General features: G+C 53.7%; 5 protein-coding genes across 5 annotated transcripts; 3 read left to right on the top strand and 2 right to left on the bottom strand.

Annotated features, from left to right (window-relative positions):
• Positions 1–54: 54 nt before the first annotated feature.
• BDW47DRAFT_123161 (putative iron-sulfur cluster-binding protein) lies at positions 55–1,680 on the top strand (the record flags this gene model as incomplete). The annotated part of the gene is made up of 6 exons (XM_024816001.1): positions 55–300; positions 385–862; positions 934–1,267; positions 1,331–1,368; positions 1,432–1,557; positions 1,613–1,680. The coding sequence occupies 6 exons, from the start codon at positions 55–57 to the stop codon at positions 1,678–1,680; spliced, it is 1,290 nt and encodes a 429-aa protein (XP_024675118.1).
• A 3,015-nt stretch (positions 1,681–4,695) lies between these two features.
• BDW47DRAFT_75315 (uncharacterized protein) lies at positions 4,696–5,126 on the bottom strand. The gene has a single exon (XM_024819760.1). It carries the CDS (start codon positions 4,976–4,978, stop codon positions 4,739–4,741), a length of 240 nt encoding a protein of 79 aa, XP_024675117.1. The 5' UTR covers positions 4,979–5,126; the 3' UTR covers positions 4,696–4,738.
• BDW47DRAFT_75320 (uncharacterized protein) lies at positions 5,127–8,975 on the top strand. Its single transcript, XM_024819761.1, has 2 exons — positions 5,127–7,774; positions 7,836–8,975. The coding sequence occupies exons 1-2, from the start codon at positions 5,275–5,277 to the stop codon at positions 8,789–8,791; spliced, it is 3,456 nt and encodes a 1,151-aa protein (XP_024675116.1). The 5' UTR covers positions 5,127–5,274; the 3' UTR covers positions 8,792–8,975.
• Positions 8,976–11,119: 2,144 nt separating this feature from the next.
• Positions 11,120–15,374, top strand: BDW47DRAFT_75252 (tetratricopeptide repeat protein). The gene is made up of 12 exons (XM_024819759.1): positions 11,120–11,290; positions 11,356–11,525; positions 11,608–11,746; positions 11,806–11,883; positions 11,944–12,077; positions 12,131–12,182; positions 12,242–12,438; positions 12,490–12,558; positions 12,608–12,697; positions 12,753–12,935; positions 12,984–14,495; positions 14,551–15,374. The coding sequence occupies exons 1-12, from the start codon at positions 11,244–11,246 to the stop codon at positions 15,357–15,359; spliced, it is 3,480 nt and encodes a 1,159-aa protein (XP_024675115.1). The 5' UTR covers positions 11,120–11,243; the 3' UTR covers positions 15,360–15,374.
• Positions 15,375–15,851: 477 nt separating this feature from the next.
• Positions 15,852–18,595, bottom strand: BDW47DRAFT_100493 (MFS transporter). Its single transcript, XM_024811449.1, has 2 exons — positions 16,957–18,595; positions 15,852–16,887 (listed from the first exon to the last, which is right to left on the bottom strand). Exons 1-2 carry the CDS (start codon positions 18,391–18,393, stop codon positions 16,585–16,587), a joined length of 1,740 nt encoding a protein of 579 aa, XP_024675114.1. The 5' UTR covers positions 18,394–18,595; the 3' UTR covers positions 15,852–16,584.
• Positions 18,596–18,783: the final 188 nt, after the last annotated feature.

Raw genomic sequence — 18,783 nt, 5'->3', positions numbered from 1 at the left:
AAGACCAACAAGTCCCTCGGTCAATCGGTGCAACCCCTTGATATTCCATTCATCATGGATAGCTTGAATGTCACTCTGCTGGCTTTCCTGGCGGGATTTATATTCCTCTATCAGCGATGGTCACGGCCGATACTCTGGAGCACCAAGCAGCTCATTTCCAGAAAGCCTCCATCCACACGACCTACCACAAACACATCAGCATCGTCAACCCACGGGGTATTCAAAGAGCCCGACTTCCCATCCGACTGGCTCGTAGGCACCCAGACCTTCGAGCTAGAGAAACGGGCCATTTTCAGCAAAGTATACCCCCTCCATCACCAAAAAAGGAGAAGAAAAGAAAAGAAGCACACAACCTCTCAGCCCAAAGCTAACCCAAACGCACAGACCTGGATCTGCCTCGTCCACCGCAGCCGGTTCCACAAACCAGGCGACTACCAGTCGTTCTCCCTAGCAGGGTTTCCCCTCTTCCTCATCCTCAGCAAAGACGGCGAAGTGCGCGCATTCCACAACGTCTGCCGCCACCGCGCCTACACGATCACCAAGAAAGAGAGCGGGTCGACGCCCGTGCTGGGCTGTCACTACCACGGCTGGAGCTACAATACCTTCGGCGCGCTGATCAAGGCCCCGCACTTTGACGGCGTGCGGGGCTTTGATAAGGCGCAGAATGGTTTGTTCCAGATCAGCGCGTTTACGAGCGGCTCTGGGTTTGTGTTTGTTAATTTGGAGGTTGCGACGCCGGCGGGGGGGCCTGATGTGGGCCTGTTGGATGCTTTTGCGGGGAGGGGTGGGCTTGTGCCGCGGAATACCTCTCCTTGGGTGGCTGGGGAGTCTATTGAGGCGGGATTTAATTGGAAATTGGGAGGTGGGTCTTTGACTACTCTGCTTGTTGGGAGCTACGGGAGTAAGTATGTGCTGATACTCGGTGCTACGTAGTCAAGTTGCTGCACTTGGACACCCAACGGCTGGAAAAAAAGGTTGCGCCTACGCCGTGGCTGGCCAACTTGGTCACACGCTTCCAAAGACGACAGGACAATTGTGTGCTGTTCCCTACTGCGTCGGTTGCTACGATTCACGGCACGCGATGGTGGTATACGATTAATTTGCTGCCGCTGGCTCCGGAGAAGACGGTGGTCCGATGCGACCTGCACTGCTCCGAGCGCACGAGCAAGGCGCAGGTTGACAAGGCCATGGAAAAGCTAATGTTACTGCTGCAAGAGAACATTCGAGAAATTGAAGTAGAGTACCGGACGCTTACGGATGCCTCTCGGTATGGTTTTGAACCTTTCCGTCCAGTGAGAGATGCAGTCAGCTAATCCGGGTGTTGCTCTAGAGAGTCTTACATGATGTCTGTTTCTAGGGAGTCAGAAGGTGAGCTTTGACACAGTATAGTCGGTCGATAAATCGCGTCTGAACTAACGCTATGCATACTAGACCATCAGACGGCGATCCTCGAGCGTCTCCAGGAGCACGTTAAGCTAGAGAAGGCCCAAGGCAATCCAATCCACCCGGCCATGCGGAAACGGCGTGAGAATCCACAATTTGAGCAAGCTGAGCAGCGTGAGTGAGCTGAGTCCGTGTTAACTGACGAGATGCTGATATGACGTTGTTGTAGTCTGCCAGTCTCTGGACTGTGTGGCCAGTGCAGGGACGGACATATCCTCTAATGCCCTGGCTTGGTGACATCATTCGGCTTCGTATCTCAATACCTAGTACAGTATATATTTTTGTCTCAACTGGATCATGAAACAATGCCTTTATTTTTGTCAAGGACAGATATCCAGGACATAACCTATATATATCTTCAGAGTTCGTATACAATATATTGCAGACAAACAGACCGTGTTTCTCGTACATCCACCATCAAGGACCATCTAACCTCGTATCTTCACACCTCGACGAGCTTCTAGCCACACCTAATACTATAGAAAGTATCCATAAATAAACCTAATCCCCGTTCTTCATCTAAAAAAAAAAAGCCCCCACCACCATCCACCGTCTTCGTCAGCCGGCGAATAATCCTCAATCTAAACGGCCCAATCGGATCCCCACCTACAGTAGTACCTTCAAGAGGGCCGCAGCATTCTCGCGTGAGCACTAGACGAACATGTGCGTAAGTATCGCTTTTGCCGATCATCCGAGCTTTGTAAGGTTAGTTAATAAGTTGATGTCGGAAAATACAATCTAGAGGGTGTATCCGTAGATGGTCTGTCGTTGGCCTTTACCCGTTACTTTAATTCTCTTTTGTTGGAAGATACGAGAGATGGGGCTATAATCACTAGGTACTATAATCACGGCTACTACCTTACTTTTTAAAGTAGGTATGACATGATCACTATACCTATGCTACTACGCGAGATATTAGTGTATTAATCATTACTACATCGTGCGAATTGATTATTGATTACCTGATTCGGTTGGGCGATATGACTGACCCCTACCTGTTTCAAAGATGCTTTGTCCAGGTTTGTGCTGGATTATGGGCGTCTTTCATCCTTTCTTCCTGCTGTGGGTTTCTCGATGAGGTGAAGGAGGGGAAGGATTTTCACGCCCGGTAGAGTTGCCCGAGAGTGCTGCGCTGCGCGGTGCTGTCAAGTGGTGGAGGGAGGGAGGGAGGAGGTGAGGGAGGGAGTAATGACGAGTTTCCTTGACGATCCTGTCTGTGGTGGTCAGGTCAAGTGGTCAGAGGTGCATATTGAGTAGTATTATATGATTTTGTCCGGGTAGGCCACGAAGTCATTTGTAACATCTTGCCATGTTGGTCTCTCCTTTACCTGTGTGATTAGATTAATTCAGTTTTTTTTTTTTTTTTTTCTCTAACCGCGTTGATTGGCAGTGGCGACTAGACTGGGAGGATGGAATCCTGGCCGATCGTGAACATCACGATAGCCGGTTGGACCTAGGTTTTGGACCGGGCATTGTCGGTGTCGAAAACTTGCCCGGTCCGACGGGGCAACAGGAGTATTCAATTTCGGAATTACCTTCTGAGAACTGATAACTGATTTCGGTGGTTGGTGTTTTGCATTGTGCTCCACGATAGAATCAACCGGATAAAGTCGACAGTGATGCCATCCCGGACATGATGATGTTGGTTTTTGGGGCCATGTCCAAGCCAACTTGCCCCCACCCCCATTCCACGATTATGACACCCTCCATAGCATCAGCCGTGGGGCGGGTGGTGTTGATTCCGTCGTCTGCCTTACCATTTCGCTTGCTCTGATTTACTTCCTCTGTTAGCTCTTATGGCTGAGGTCAGACACAGCCCTATTTAGCTCCGAGCTATCATCATCCCCCCCGCCCTCGTTTATACTGCGATGATCGGTAGCATTTTGATCATGCCAAAGAGAATCTTGCTCGAGACGGTGCCAAGCGCTACTCCGGAGGGAGGTTAGTGTCGGGGCCAAAAAACAGCCCGAATCTTGGAGCGTAATTTTTTTTAATTCCCATTCTGCAGAAGTCGAGCAATGTCCGACTGGTCATGTTCCCCACACTGATTTGCATGAGGGTAACGTGGAAGTTGCTGGTCTGAGCTTACCGTGTCCACCCCGTGCATAGCTAATCAGTAACCACAGTGATGTGAACTGGAGTCATTTGGGGCATTGGAGAGATCGAAATACAGAAGAGTAAGACTCCTAACCAATGCCCAGAATATGTTTGTCAAGTAGATACCTCGCCACACGGGCAGTGAACCGGAGAGCATGGATCATTAGAGAGTCCAGGCGTTCTTGCACAGTATACAGTACAATCTGCATCAAACACAGCCCCCCCAACTGGGCGCCGTAAATTACCCTTCCCGTCTCGCCCCCAGACCCTAGGATCAGCTAGCGTGCGGTTTGGTGTGGTTAGCGCACCATTGTGCCCTTTTGGCCGACTCGGGAGGGATACGATGTCGATCCAAGCCGAATGGCGCAGCATGAGGACACATGGTGGGTCCTCCATAGCTGACTGCAGTGATTGTGTATGGCCGGGCCGGCGCATTCTCGAATTCCCAAAAAAAGAACTCCACTGCAGGGGGTGGGGAAGCGACAGCTGCTCATGGGCGTCCACCATGCATCAAACCGGGAAAACATCTCGGATCTATTAATAAATCCGGGGATTTGCGATGAATTGAATGGCATCGTGTATCAACCACGCTTGGGAATCATGAGCGCTGAACTCGACCGTCTCACCCGTCCGGAAATTTCCCATACTCTCCCGGATCCGAATCTACCATTCCATGCATGATCAATAGAAAGGATGGAGGATGAGGTGTGATTTGACGGGATACGGTCTAGTTTCATGCAGGATGACAGCAAGTGGTTTAGCACCCTGAGCACCCAGGCACTGAGGCCACCAGGCATGGCCCGCTTTTCCGCCCCCCCTGAAGAAGTTCAAAGACTTCAATAGTTCATGGTTGGGGGCCATACAGGAAAAGGAAAATGCCCACGACACTATCTTCTGACACCCTGGAATGTGGACAAACTCGTACGCTTGGACCAATCAGTCTGCCTTCCGGTGAATGCTCTCCGCGTCCGAGCATCATTGCCACTATACTAATTCCAGTACAGTTCTTAGTCCCAAGCCCTTGCATCGTTGGCTCGGGATGGATTCAATTCCCTCCCTGCGAACGAGGATCTCACTGCGCCCCACGACGTCTAGGTTAGGTCCGTTATGACTTTACCTACTTATCGACCAAGCCTTCCAGCTCTGATTATAGTCAGAGCAGGATGGTACGTGTCCCGAGTTCTTTCTTATACCCAAGTTACCCACCGGGCCTCTGGCCTCCCCGTTTGAATTCCTGAGCTTCTTCCTCTTCATCCTTCCTGTCCATGATTAATGGTGGTGCCGTTCCTTGACTGGGTCTAATCTGTTCTAGTCTCTCGGTCTCGTGGATCCTTTCTCCGTCGTGATTCATCGTCCGAACGCCCATCGTAGGGAAACAAAGACCACCCAAATCATCGCCCCGGTTCGAGGAACCTTCTCCCGTCAGCCTCCCGACCATTGGAGCCCTACATCAGCCAGAAGCCCTTCGTCAGGGACAGGTAGCAAGGCATACTGCGACGGTGGCATTGTCGTACAAAGCGAAGAACAATAAAAAAAAGAAAGAACACAGCTCCGACACCCCCTGGAAGTAGCGTGGAACCTATGCCTATCGCAGAACACCGATTTCTTACATCAATGACATGAAACAAGACGACGCTGGTACAAAGAGAACGGCATAGCCTGGGGTTGCATCCTCGATATCCTCCTGCGATTCCGTTTCTTTTGAACCAGGCCCAGAGTCTTGACCCGCCCACCATGAGTATCTCAAAAAGGAGCATCTCGGAAAGGAGTATCTCAAACATGAGCGTCCTGTCATTGCCCGGTTCGACTCAATCAGAACCGGTGATGCGTCGGAAGTCGTCTCTCGCCGTTCATAACATGTCCAAGGACGACTCCTGGCTCATTGATAACGAAATAGGCGAAGGTGGCCGCTCGATCTCCCCGGTGTTGCTGTCGGATAAGCAGCCTCTAGCAAGGTCGGGGACGCGATGGCGCCGCTTCTTCCCGGAGCTCACATTCCAGCCGCATGTCGGGATGAAGTCCCTCGCTCACGTCACGACGCAGGTCAGCTCGCAGGATATCGACCACAGTTACCACGAACCCATCAATTCGGCCGGCCTGACCTGTTCTTCCGTCCTCTCGGACGATGTCCCCGACAGCGCGTCGTCGTGCTACAGTCGCCGCTCGTCGGTCACCAGTGTGGAATCAGAGCCGACTCTGTCGCCCAGCAAGCCGCTGCCAAATTCGTATACGGTCTTTTCACCCACCTTGGCCGGCGTCTTCGATGACCCGCCCAACAGCCGTCGCCGCTCGACGAGACGGCGCTCCGACTCCTCGGCCTCCGACCCAGTGGCCGTGCGACGGTCCATCTCGCGTTCCCACGCCAGATTCAATTCGCCGGAGCTAGCCGCAAAGCCGCTCCCTCCCCTCCCCGAGTCATCCGAAATGCCTCCCTTGACCATCCGACCCAAACACCGACACCCGTCCTCGTGGCCCACCTCCAGTCGCCACGGTGATCCAGTCGCCGCCGCCCGCACGCAGTCGGAAGGAGATATCCCAACCGGTCACCGGCCCACATTCTCCCAGGCGGCCCGCGAACTGGAGGACACGCTGGCGGTGCTGACCGACCACGAACCGGATCGAAACCCCTACCCCCAGAAGTTTGTGTACGTCCTGGACGGACCCTTGCAAATTAGTCGGTTCAACACAGACTTGACGCCGAGCCGGCCGGCCCCAAAACCTCCCGTCAACCAGCCCCAGAACCAAGTCAAGGTCACGCGCAAATCCAGCTCGGCGGAAACTGTTTCGCCGGCCAAGAAACGCAACCCGTCCTCGCCTTCTTTCAGCGTCGCTGTGCGACGACTCAGCAAAAAGTATTATCGTTCGCATGTGCGCTCGACCAGCAGTCCGGGGCCTCAGACCCAATCCATCCAGGAAGAGGACGATCTGGCGCCAGCGGAGACGACGAACAAAGAGGCGGGCGGCGAGACGACAAAGGAAGCGGACAAGGGGCTGAACCACGAGGCCGCCACGATGTCCGGATCCGTCACCCCAACAGCCCCGTGGAGTCCGGACTCCTTGTCGCACGCGCGAGAATTGCGTCTCAAGCTCCCCCGCCTGGACACTCAGGCCCTCCCCGCAAATGGACGAACGGGGGAAAAGTCCGACCAGCCCGTGCTGGAACCCAAGGAGGAGGTCAACCAACATCCCCCACCGTCAGAGTTCGATGACAGAGAACGCCCTGTCGGGACAGACAGGCCCATCGAGTCGGTGCAGTCAATGTGTTCGGAAGAAAAGATCTTCGTCGCGTCCAGCAAACAGGTGCCCGGGGAGTCTGGGAGCGGGAGTGGCCGTGTGGAGATGGACTATGCCATGGGCCTCGAAATGGTGTACGAGCTGGATGCCGGCGGTCCCACCCACTCCGCCCTTAAGGGTTCAACAATCTCTCCGGCAGTCGTTGCATCCCGCCGGAGGCTCACAATGCCCGCCCGCATCCCTGACCAGGTGGCGCTTCAGTTTCTCGAGAACGTGCGCTCTCTCGATGACCTCTTTCACCTCGCGCTCGTATCCAAGCAATTTTACCGGGTGTTCAAGCAACGCGAGCTAGACCTGGTCAAAAATGCCCTATACACCATGTCCCCGGCCGCGTGGGAGCTCCGCGAAATGAGTCCTCCCTGGGCTAGTGAGTGGCATATCCTGGTCGACCCCGATGCCCCGGTGCCGGATTATACGCCATCCCTCTACCTGCAGCGGTACGGACAGGATATCTTTACCTTGGCCCAGCTCAAGTCCCTCCTTCTCGCACGGTGCGGCGGTTTCCTCCGGCCCGAGACGGTCCAGGGGCTGACGGGGGCGAGCGATGCGCGCGCCGCGGCCGTGGACGACGCCTTTTGGCGAATCTGGACTTTCTGCCGACTTTTCGGCTGTGGAAAGAACCGGGAGGCCGACACGGACGGCCAGCTGGACTGGCTCCGTGGCGGGCTGCAGGGGCGCACCCGGCACCAGTTCATGGCGTGCTCCGTGACCGAGCCGTTTGGCATGGACAGCGTGCTCTTCGAGCCCCCGGACGGATTCGGTCAAGGAAATCTGGGCGGCCTGTCGCGCGAGCAGCAGTATGATATGACCGAGATCTGGACCTGTCTGGGCGTGCTCCTGCAGCCCATCCATGGGAGATGCAAGGAAGCCCGCGATGCCGGGGTGTTTGTAGGGCATGGATTGCCGGACAACGATCCGGCCAAGGAGGAAGCTCTGTTGGGTGAGTAAACCGGCGCTCATTTTCCCTTTTCCTTAATCTCGTGCTGATACATTTTCTGTAGAGGAGTGGACTTACTACATCCTCACGCTGGGTCCCACGGCCGTCTTGAACCTGGGGTCCATCAGTCCCGTCGACAATCCCGTGGATACTTTTCAACAAGCGCAAGCGATGGGCCTGACCCGGTGGGAACAACCGGAATCTGGCATCAGCCGCTCCATGTTCCTCAAAGACGCCGTGCGGAAAGCCTACATGCCGGATAGCACTCACCCCACTCGACAGTCTTTGGCCGTCTCAAGCTCATCCAGCTCCAGCTCGTCCAGTAGGCCGAATTCCCGCGACAGCCGTTCTCTGAATGGCACCGAACCTGCCATCAACATGACTCCTCTGCCCAGTCACCGTCGGAGACAGAAGATCTACGCGAATCAGCTCCGTGACCGGCGCAATCGGCCACAGACCTCGCGTGACATCTCCTTCGGAGACGAGCGCCCTATATCCAGCTACTCGTTTATCATGACTCGCCTCGAGGGACTTCCCTACGACAAGCCGCCCCCAGTCCCATCCGCCTCCACCGCGTCGTACGTCGCCCACAACATCGCACCCCCCATGGCATCCTCGCCCCCGCCACCAAGCCTCTCTACTTCCTCGTCTGCCGAGTATCTTCCAACCCACGCTCCCCTGGCGACTCAGCCGCCGCCCCACCCAGCAGTAGCCGGCCCGTTGTACTCGTGGCAGCCACAAGTCCGCGACCCCGTCGATCAAGCCATCGAAGTGATGGTTCGGGATTATGGCTTCCAGGAACAAGACGCCAAGTGGGCGCTGAAAGTCACGGACGGCGGTGACGGCATCAACGCCAACGCGGCCATCGCGCTGCTCATGAAAGAGCAGAAGAACACGACCCGCGGCATCGGCCTCTCCATGCATTTCAAGAAGAGCAGTACCCGCTCTAAGAAAAGCAAGCTGGCTTCTTCAGTCATCTCCAGCCAGGAAGCGGCCAACGCGGGCTGGAGATGGGCTTGAGCGAGTCACGATTTCTCCCTTGAATTGATGTTTTACCATGTTTTCTCGTCGCCCTTCTCTGGGATTTTGTTGATATGTGATGACAAAAACTTGTTTTATACGCAGGAGCCTGTATTCTCTATACGTTTGCCTTTTTTCATATTTCTTCTATTTTTATCCGTTAGTTGAGCGTTCCCCTAGGATGCTCATCCAGGGTCGATCCAGTTTTGATACCCACTATGTACAATCCTTCAATTTTCATTTACTTGGAGTAAAATAAGCCTTCATTCACGTGTTGCAATGGACCTGTCTTGTCGACGAGTACTCTGTTTCCTTTTCCGTGCTTAGATCGGTACCTGTTCTGGGCGTTTGATGTGTCCTATTATCTTTTATGGTATGCATGATATGGAGTCTGTCGTTATTTCATAGTTGTAGGAGCATGTTGAACGGATGCTATGTATGTGAATCTTGACCTTGACCTTATTCTACGATTCTATTTTTGTCCTCAACAGAGCGATTTAACAGTAGAGATTACCCCGTATTAAGCTTCATATTATCCCCCCTCCCAAAAACCTTATAGCTTTCTACAAGATCGAATGGCGAGACCGTCAGAGGAGGCGCAATGGTTCTCTTCGTCTCACCCCACTCACTATTCCTTTGTCCTTCCACTCCTTCTCTCCCTTCACAAAACAACCATAAACTCAGTCTCCACCACTCTGCCACTATCAATAGCTAGCCTGGCAAATCGCAATTACCAGCCTAGTCAATCCCGCCAAGGACAAGGACACGGACGACGCGGAATTAAAAATTCTCCCACATTGAAGTATAGTCAGTCTCCTCGCGTTGACTGCTTGCTTTGCTTTCTGGCTCACGTCAGCGGTGTTCTTCCTTGCCTTGCAGGCTGGTCCGATAGCTCGGAACAAAGTTCCTGGGGAAATCTAGTGGTTGATTTGGGAGGCAGGGCGGTCGAAAGTGTATTTGAATTCGATGGGGGTGGTGGTTGACAATTGGGGTTGATTCATTGAGTGAGTGATCCGATCGATCTTGACGTTGTTCGACTTTTGACTTTGACGTCGCGAGGGAGGATCTAATTGATTCATCCAGTACGAAGTGAGCAATCAATCGAGATTTATTGGCGGATCATCGCTACGTGACAAATTGTTATTCAGGTGGTCTGTTGGACTAGGAGCTGTTGGTGGAGTTGGTGGAGAAATATTACAGGGTTGTCGACTGACTATATGTGGTGTCGGCCTTGGAACCGTTGCGCAGTCCGACACTTCTTTCCACTTCCCACCCATTCAAACCGTGATTCGGCCACTCAAGGTCCAATGTGTTCGTGCGAAGCTCCATGGATCTGACCAGGTGAGCATTTGTGGGGCATCCTGGCATCTATCCTGCGTCGGACCACATCCATCGTCATCTACAAGTTCGAGACAGGAGGATCACCAAGACCTCTAATTGGATCGACGGGTGATCATCTGCTGGCGAGATCCATCCTGACGTGACAACGGACTATTGCCTTGACTATGGCATTGTTGCTCAATTATTGGGTCGGGCCTGAACACCTTGTGACATGTCAGTTGCGGATGCAGCTCCAGGCGCCGATCATCTGCAATTTGGTCTTTTGCTTGCCGAATCAGATGAGTGTCGATGACAGGTGAGATGCCACAACTGTTCAGCCAAGAGAATGTGACTCCGGAGTCGGAGGGGAAAGAATTCGGTCGGAAAGTATGGAAGAACGAGGCGCATAGCAGAAGAAAAGGATAGGAAAGGGAAGGGGGAAAAGGGCCATCACAGGGCGAAGATAGGAGTTGGATGAATCTCTGGGCCTTCTACGCAAGGGGCACTGTGTTTACAGCGCTGCGCCAGGGAGCGAAACGAGGGGACAGAAGAAAGGAACAGAGGGATGGATCTCTGGCGCCTGCAATAATGCTTGGTTTCGGTCCGATCTAATTCGATAGTCGATCGACCACTTGGTCGCATTGGGCGCCATGGAAGCTCAAGGGGACAAGTGCAAATTAGCTGGGCCCTGCCATCATATCCCAGTCGCGTCTCCAGGGCGTGTCCTATCGCTCGATCAACTCAGTTTCAACCCTGACTCGTCTCCAATGAGGGTTTCTCTCCCCTGGCCCACTGAGATGCGAGGGATGGCAAGCGTGGGCTCCCAGAGATCTTCCCTCCCATATTTCTCCTTGAAACATGAAAGTATGCGGGACGCCCGTTGACCGCTGGCCTGTTGGTGTCGGTCCCCATGGAGAAGAACAGAGTCTACCGTTGAACCCGCATATGTGCGTTGGTGGCTTCTCCTACATACAACCAGATCGTCCGTTTATTCAAAAATGACGCCTCACCCGTTCCCAGGACAGTGACTTTCTTTTTCGTGTTTTTGTGTTGATCCCCCAGGACGCCGTAAGCACTTGAGTCGCTGCTTCTCTTGTCTCCCCTTCGTCGTCGTGTCTTCTCTCCTCTCGCGATGACGACCATGGGTTACAGTCACGGCGCGTCGCCGCCCACTGGCCGGTGAGATCCTCCAATTTGGCGACACTAACGCACGATAAGGATGAACGGGCGCTAAACATTCTTAGGGGCACCGTTGGTAACAATCAATCGACAGAATGTGAAGCGAAAAAGGATTTCGGAAAGCAAATCGTCCTTGGAGACGCACCCCACGGCTCTTCTACACGCTTGGGAGCCAAGCCCTTGATTTTACGGGCTTCAGATGTTCTATTGTCTTTGTCAGGCAGGTCTATTGACGGTATGCCCTTGACCCTTTGCCTATCTTTGTATTTGGAGCTCTCCGGACGGCAGAACTAACCTGCGCCCCCGTGCCTTGCTAGACGCACAAGACCCATCGCCCGGTGTCAAGAACTTCCAAGAAGCATTGCGCCTGTTTCCCCCATTTCGCGATGACGACGGAGCCACCCTCGGGGCCGTGGATGCCAAATGCCCGGATTGCGACGCCGTCTATTCTTCACAGTATACTGAAGCCCACCCTGCGGATATTATAGACGATGATTGATTTGACCGATCCATAGGAAAGAATTGAAGCAACACTACCTGACCAGGTTCTGCCCGGGTTCTGCTGTCGCTGTTTACGTGATGACCCGAGACCGGTAAAGCCCTCTGCTTGTCACCATGTCGGGGCAGTCCATGCTGATTCGGCGGAATTGCAGTTTGATCACCAAGGGCTACCGCATGGAAAAGCGACTGGTGTCCTTCGATTGTCGACCAATCCGGTTCTTTTGCGGCCACTGCGACAGACATTTCGCCATTGGGCCTGAAGACGAGCGAATCGATAGACCTAGGGGTATGTCTTCGTGGACTTGATTATCTGCGAGTCGTCTAACCCCGTCTGCACAGATAGGCCATCCTTCGTCGATTGCAAGAATTGCGGAGAAAAGTGTAACATCTCGTCAGTTTTATCTAGGATTGGCCTCGTGTCGTCTCGTTCTCACCTGACCTCTGTTCTAGATATGAGCCGATCCTGAACGATCCACGGGACGATACCAGTTTTCGAGACACAACGGCCAGTGCCGCTCGCAGCCGGAGTCCCAGCATCGGCCAGAAGGGTTCTCTAGGGTCCAGGATCTCCATGACGGCCAGTCCGAATGGCGAGCAGACCCTCGCCAAGAGAGCTCGACGGATACGGGACTCGTGGTCTTTCAGGAGTATGCTGCGCCCTTGTCATGCGTTCAAGTACTTTCACTAACCCTATCCAGAAACCTCCCAGAGTGACGAAGACGAGCTGATTGCAATAAGTTTCGCCGGGCTGTACGACCTGGAAAGAAGTAAGGCTTCGTCACGGGCTAAATACTTCAGGATACTAATCCGGCATAGTCCACGCGCCTCATGGTATCTACCAACAGTTCGAAGCGAGCGGATTAGGGGCCCATGTCCTGCAGTCGAATGCGAGTTTCACCTCCAGCGGTAAGAAAATTGGAAACGGCTTCTTATGGTTCAGCATGACACTGATTGCCAACAGTCCCTCACGACCTTATGTTAGCAGACCCCAAGAAGGGAATGTGTGAGGAAGACGAACATCACCGGAAGCATCTAGCGAACATGGGAGACGAGTATATGGAAAATGAAGCTGCGCGCGACCCGCATCCGTCATCACGAAAACAAAGCCTTCTCCAGAGGATTTTTGGGCGCATGAGCCCAAAAGGTACGCTTCTGGACCCTTTACCAAGATCACAAACTTATGTTAGGTCAGGGATATCACGGTCACGCTCCACATCAAACAAAGGCAAACGGTTGATTAAACGAGCCAACACCATCCGGTTCTCCTTAGTGGGGAGGTACCCAAAGAACGAAGACAAGCTGCATACCATCGAAAGCGTACGAAATTCCGTCGATTCGCAGCCCTTGCAGGCGGCCGACAGACAGTCAGCTACTCCTTCGCCTATCTCCGATGCAGAGTACATTGCCGTTCTTCGGGGGAGCCAGAATATCCTTGTTCACCTACAACACCTGCCCGGTGGCGTAGTCATTCACGATGTCTCTGGCCGCCAAAGGATCCTCTCGATAGATGAGGTCGCGCTGCTTTTCTTAAGGGTGAAAGACGAATCGGCTGCGGCAAATATCCATTCCCGAGTCCTCACGACACGACTACGAGCCGACTCGGCGCTAAAGAGCGGAAACGCCCGGGGCGCAGTGGTTGAATATCACGACGCCTTGAGACTGCTTGACAATGCACCGGCCCTCGATGTAGATCGGTTGTCACGGGCATCGATTTTACATTCTCTGGGCCAGGCCTATCGTAACCTCGACCTGCCGGCCGAGTCAGAAGCATGCTATCTGGAATCCTTGGGACTCTACAAACGAACACTGGGAAGAGACCACCCCAAGAACTTTGCCGTCCTACACGATGTCGGTGCCCTCTGCGAACGGGATGGCTATGCCACAGAGGCATCCGCATTATACGAACGCTCATTTGCCGGCCGGCTAAAAATTCTGGGACACAATGCACCTGAGACCCTGAGCAGCATGCAGGACCTTGCTTCTCTGAAGGTCCTCCTCGGAGACGTTGAATCCGCCCTCCTTCTCTTAGAACAGGCGGTCCCCGCCCTCGACACGGTGTTTGGACTACAAAATGCCACAACCCTAAACGCGATGAACCAGCTATCTCTTTTGTATCAAAAACTTGGATTCGACAAGGAGTCTCGTACAATATGCGGCCGAACAATCCCCCACTGCCGCACCTTCTTCGGCATCACCAGCCCTATCACCAGAGAAGCCGTGGTGCGATATCTACAAACCTCGGAGAATTTCGACTTCCCCCCTGAGATCAAGGACATCCTTGATCAATACCAGCGCTCCCAGGATCCGGATGCCCTTCGGGTGATCCACCGCTTGGGCAGGTCCTATATGGATGCCGGCCTCAACCGCGATGCGTCCGAGCTCTTCGAGACATTGGTGGAGGACTTCCTCGTCGTAAAAGGCCCCGAAGCCCCCGAGACATTCGATGCTCTCAGCGCACTGTGTGTCTCCCGTGAACACCTTGACTCTATCGACAAGGCTATCCTCGCGTACAAGCAACTTGTCCACATGGCCAGTCGCACCCCGGAAAAGCATCAGTCCCGGACACGAATCAGCTACTCCGAGAAACGGATCGCGGCACTGAATCGACGGCGGGAGTTACTGGCCGCAGAACGCAAGGAGTGGGGATTGCACGAGCCAGGACGGTGCGAGCACTGTTCAAACTCCACCACGGTCCTATGCAATAGTAAGCCCTCCCTTTCCCAGTACCTGATTTCCTCCCATCACTGACCTCCCACCAGCCTGCAAGATCTTCCGCTTCTGCAGCGATCAATGCCACAGAAATGGCCTGGCGGCCCACCTCCCCCACTGCATCCCATCCGTCTCGCTGCGCGAGTCCAAGTCTCTCGCCGTGAAACCAAAATGCCCAACGGCAGCGCGCCAACAAGCCATCTCCAAAATCCGACACTTGGACAGCTCGCGTCCCATTAACATCACCGCAAGCTACACATTCTACCTCGACCCGCGCAGCTTCACCACCTTCCGCATGAAGCTCAACTCAGACACCAACACCCTCATCCTCTTCTCCCTTGACTCAGACATCCAGTACGCGATGGTTGACAATCCAACCTCAGCCCCATCGAGCAAGCAGTCTCCTTCCCCAACGACAGCAGCAGCAATAGCATCAGCAACAGCTACATCCTCAACAACCACCAGCGACAGCACCATCTCCACAGCAACAATCCCCTGGCTAACCCCCGACCGCCAAGAAACCATCACCTACGTGCCCGTCCCATCCGCAAACCCACTCAGCCCAATCCCAAGCCCACTCCCCAGCCCACACTACCCCAAACCCAGACCCTTCGCCCCAGCACAGCCCCCCACCACCACCGGGGCGCGCTACGTGCTCGTCACCCCCGGCAAGGAAATGTTCCGCACGGCGATCGACAGGCGGATAGGCGTGCGGGCCGGCGACGGCGAAAAAGAACGCTTCCGCTCATTGCAAGGCCCGGACACCGAGATGATCGAGTACGCTCAGGGTTTGGGCCTGCTGCTCCCGGGGTATCTTGGGGAGGCGTTCATGTATGTCATTGAGTGGGTGTGGAAGTGACTGCATTGTATTTTGTATTTTTTTTTTTTTTTTTTTTTTTTGCCTGTTTTGTTTTGTGTGTTTTTCAATGTTTATTGCTGTTGGACTGTTGGTCAAATCGGGTTGATTGGGTTGGATGGATTGATTGATCGGATTGGATTGGATCGGGAGCGGCTTATTGTATAATTTATACTAACTACACTGCTGAAGGCAGTAGATAGATAGACCGGGCTAGGATGGGTATATCCTAGATACATCATTGTTTAGTTAGTCAGATAGCTCTGTCTTCTTGTGTGCTGGGCGCACATACAGTCTTTAATTCTTTCTTTCCTCTTCTCTGATTTTCCCAATTACCTGCTATACATTGGTCGTGTTAGATAGTCTCATACCCATCCCTCTTAAGACAAATCCCATCTACCATAATAGATAATTCGATCGCAGTGTGAGGAAACGATACAATCAGGTCTACTGAGTAGACATCAAGAGTCATGCCTGCAGAGTCTATTCAATTCCCAAACTAAGGTATGCAGGTAAGTAAGTAGGTATCAATACACGGAAGCTTGCCCTTCCATCCCTTCCGTCCAGCTGCCTTCTTGCTCTTTCTTCTCTTTTCATTTGTACATGGCACACACAAGACAAGTTGGTAGTGTATTCTCTATCACTGTACACTGCTTTTGTTTCTTATTTCAACATTGTTTTCGTGAATTTGTTTCGTTTTATAGAGGCGGTTAGTCGGGTTGGTTCGCTGAGCCTGTCTTGTCTCGTCTCGAGGATTTTTTTGTCTATCTTTCTTTCTTTCGTCTTTTTTTTGTGTCGTCTGTTTCTTTCCCCTGGGTTTGAGTATAAGAAAGGGAGAGGATACAAGATGGAGAGATAGAGGGGGGGAAAGGAGGGGGAAGAGTAAAGGGCAAAAAGTTTATAAAATACAAATTCTAAACACCGGTTATGCAAAATCTCCTCGTGCACGGAGAGGAGGATCGTAAACCAGAACCTCCACCTCCTGAAAAGAAAGAACGATGAAAGGAAAGGAAGGGAAGAGGAGAAGAAGAAGAAGAAGAGAAAAAGAAAAAGAAAAGTAAATGCCTTTCGGCACAAACAAAAGAACGTAAATCTCGTCGAAAGTCGTAAACGTTACTGCTACTACCCCCCCATCTTAGACCCCAATCGGTGTGTCTGATCTATCATCCCCTGGTATATAAGTATATAACAGAATAATTGATAGATTGCTTGCGTGATACATGATCCATCACGGAGCCGGGGCTTCGTTTTCGTCGTCGTCGTCGGATTTATAGTTATCGCTATCGCTGCCGCTCTCATAGCCGTCCGCTTCGAGGGACCGGCTGCGGATGCCGAAGCTCATGACGAACCCGACGAAGGATACGACAGCGAAGACGCCGAAGGCGAGGGCTTCGCCCTTTTTGATGCGCGTCGCGAGGGAGAAGAGACCGCCTGAGAGGAAGGGACCCACGGCGCGGCCGGCGGCGGAGAGGGTCTGGGCGAGGCCGTTCAGCGCGCCAAGGACGGCGTGGTCGGGGGCGGAGTTTGTGATCTGTTGATTGTTAGCATTTTATTTAATACTCATTTGTGGGGGGTCAAAGTGGGAGAGATAAGAACATACCAATAAGAGAGCACTGGTTAGACCGCCCACGGACGCGATGGTCTTGATGAGCAATACGACACAGAGCTCGACTGCCATCCAGACGGTCTTGGCCGTGATATGGCCGGCTTTACCGTCCTGGCCCTTGTAGCCGATGAACGGCATCAATATAAAGGAGATGACGAATCCCAGGAGCCCCATCCGATAGGACCAGCGGTTGCCCATCTTCTCGCGCAGCTTGCCGAACAGGCAGACCTGGAAAAGGATGGTCACGAGCCCGGAAAACCCCTGCGCGAGGCCGATCTCCTGGGGCGTCAAGCCACGGCCGGTTGGGGGAGCTGCCTGCGAGAAGATGGGGAAGAGCGCGCTGAAGGCGACGTTGCAAAGCGCGAAGATCAGATACGTTGCGAGGAGCAGGACAGTGTCGCGGTTGAGGATCTCGCTGCTGGTTAGGGACTCGCGGGGCGTGTCTTGCGGGTTGGATGCCTCGGACGCCGAGTCTAGCTCACTGTCGTGATCGGAGCCGGCTTCGTCGGACGCTCGCATCGGTCGATAGCCGGCGATGTGCGGCGGCTCCACGAATCGCGCCCGCTTCGCGTAGCTGACGAATTGCCAGATCCACGAATAGAGGGCGTGCACCCTCTCGTGGAGCAATTTCGGGAAGGCTTCGGCATCATCCAGGCATTCCTCCATAAAGATCGCCGTCAAGACAAAGTCGACCACGAGCATCCCCGCCACCACCAGATTGGGGGCGAGATACGGGTACGGATTCGGCGCGTGGCTTCCCCACGGCAGATTAGGGAAAATGAGCAAGCCTCCCAGGAGGGGCCCCGTGATGGCCCCGATCCCGTAGAGAACGGGAAGATAGGTGAAGGCTTGGGACTGGTTGCTCCGGTCCGTGATCTCACCCAGACACGTAGACACCAATCCCTGGTTGCCATTCACGATTCCCATCAAGGCCTGGACCGCAATGGCCTGTGTCAACGTCCTGCAGAAGCCCCACCCGACAAAGGCCACAGCCGTGAGGATGGTCCCCAGGAGGATGACGGGCTTGCGGCCCACCCGATCAGACAGCCAGCCCCAGAAGTAGTTGGTGACGAACTGCGCGATGGCGAACGCGGTCGCGATTGTCCCCACGTAAATCCCAACCATCCGTGGTTCCACCTCGGGGAACGAAGACGCCATGTCGGGCAAGTAGGGGCTGACGGAATTGAAGGCCGTCTGTTCGCACAGCGAGATCATCGCCAGCACCGCCATTTGCATCCTGGGTAGCGGGGAGTGTGACGGCGGGTGGTCATCGTGCGGGTCGCTCTGCGGGTGGTTCGACTGGCCATCGGAGGATGCGGACTGGCGCGAGGTGGGCCTTCCTCGGCCTTTGGGTGGCGGGGTGTCGAAAGTTTGGTAATGTAGAGTAGACGAGTGTCGCCGAGCGAACTGGTCTCTCTCGGTAGGTTTCATGGCGACTGTTCGTAGTGCGTATAGGCAAGTTTCAAACCCTTAGTTGTTGGCGACTCGAGGCTCCACGGCCGCCTCCAGGGTGATGGTTGGAGGGGCCCCGGACCACGGAGACAATTAGACCTGTCCGCTCAAAGGTACGAAGAAGACGATTCAGCAAGAGGACTAGGAAACCGCAGGAGAGCAAAGAGCGCGGCAAGTGAAGATTGAAGAAAGAGAGAGAGAGAGAGAGAGAGAGAAGAAGTTGGCGATGCGGCGATCAAATCGAGACCAGCGAAGCGTCATGGAATGCGGAGATGATGTAAGATATGACTCAGCCGTATTTACAGGTACACAACTTGTATAGCATCAACTACAGAGTATTCAAGGACGACATATTGTTTGGTATAATCA

This window comes from Aspergillus candidus (genome assembly GCF_002847045.1).
Source record: "Aspergillus candidus strain CBS 102.13 unplaced genomic scaffold BDW47scaffold_6, whole genome shotgun sequence".
NCBI lineage: Eukaryota > Fungi > Ascomycota > Eurotiomycetes > Eurotiales > Aspergillaceae > Aspergillus > Aspergillus candidus.
The sequence above is the reverse complement of the archived record's forward strand: the minus strand, read 5'-3'. Positions and strand labels throughout refer to the sequence as shown.

Coding starts and splice junctions, on each gene's coding strand:
- BDW47DRAFT_75252 (XM_024819759.1), top strand. CDS start 11,244: ATGACGACCATGGGTTACAGTCACGGCGCGTCGCCGCCCACTGGCCG. Junction 12,183..12,241: donor GGAGAAAAGTGTAACATCTC/GTCAGTTTTATC, acceptor CCTCTGTTCTAG/ATATGAGCCGATCCTGAACG. Junction 12,559..12,607: donor GCTGTACGACCTGGAAAGAA/GTAAGGCTTCGT, acceptor AATCCGGCATAG/TCCACGCGCCTCATGGTATC.
- BDW47DRAFT_75320 (XM_024819761.1), top strand. CDS start 5,275: ATGAGTATCTCAAAAAGGAGCATCTCGGAAAGGAGTATCTCAAACATG. Junction 7,775..7,835: donor CAAGGAGGAAGCTCTGTTGG/GTGAGTAAACCG, acceptor CATTTTCTGTAG/AGGAGTGGACTTACTACATC.
- BDW47DRAFT_75315 (XM_024819760.1), bottom strand. CDS start 4,978: ATGGTCGGGAGGCTGACGGGAGAAGGTTCCTCGAACCGGGGCGATGAT.
- BDW47DRAFT_100493 (XM_024811449.1), bottom strand. CDS start 18,393: ATGAAACCTACCGAGAGAGACCAGTTCGCTCGGCGACACTCGTCTACT. Junction 16,888..16,956: donor TAACCAGTGCTCTCTTATTG/GTATGTTCTTAT, acceptor AACAATCAACAG/ATCACAAACTCCGCCCCCGA.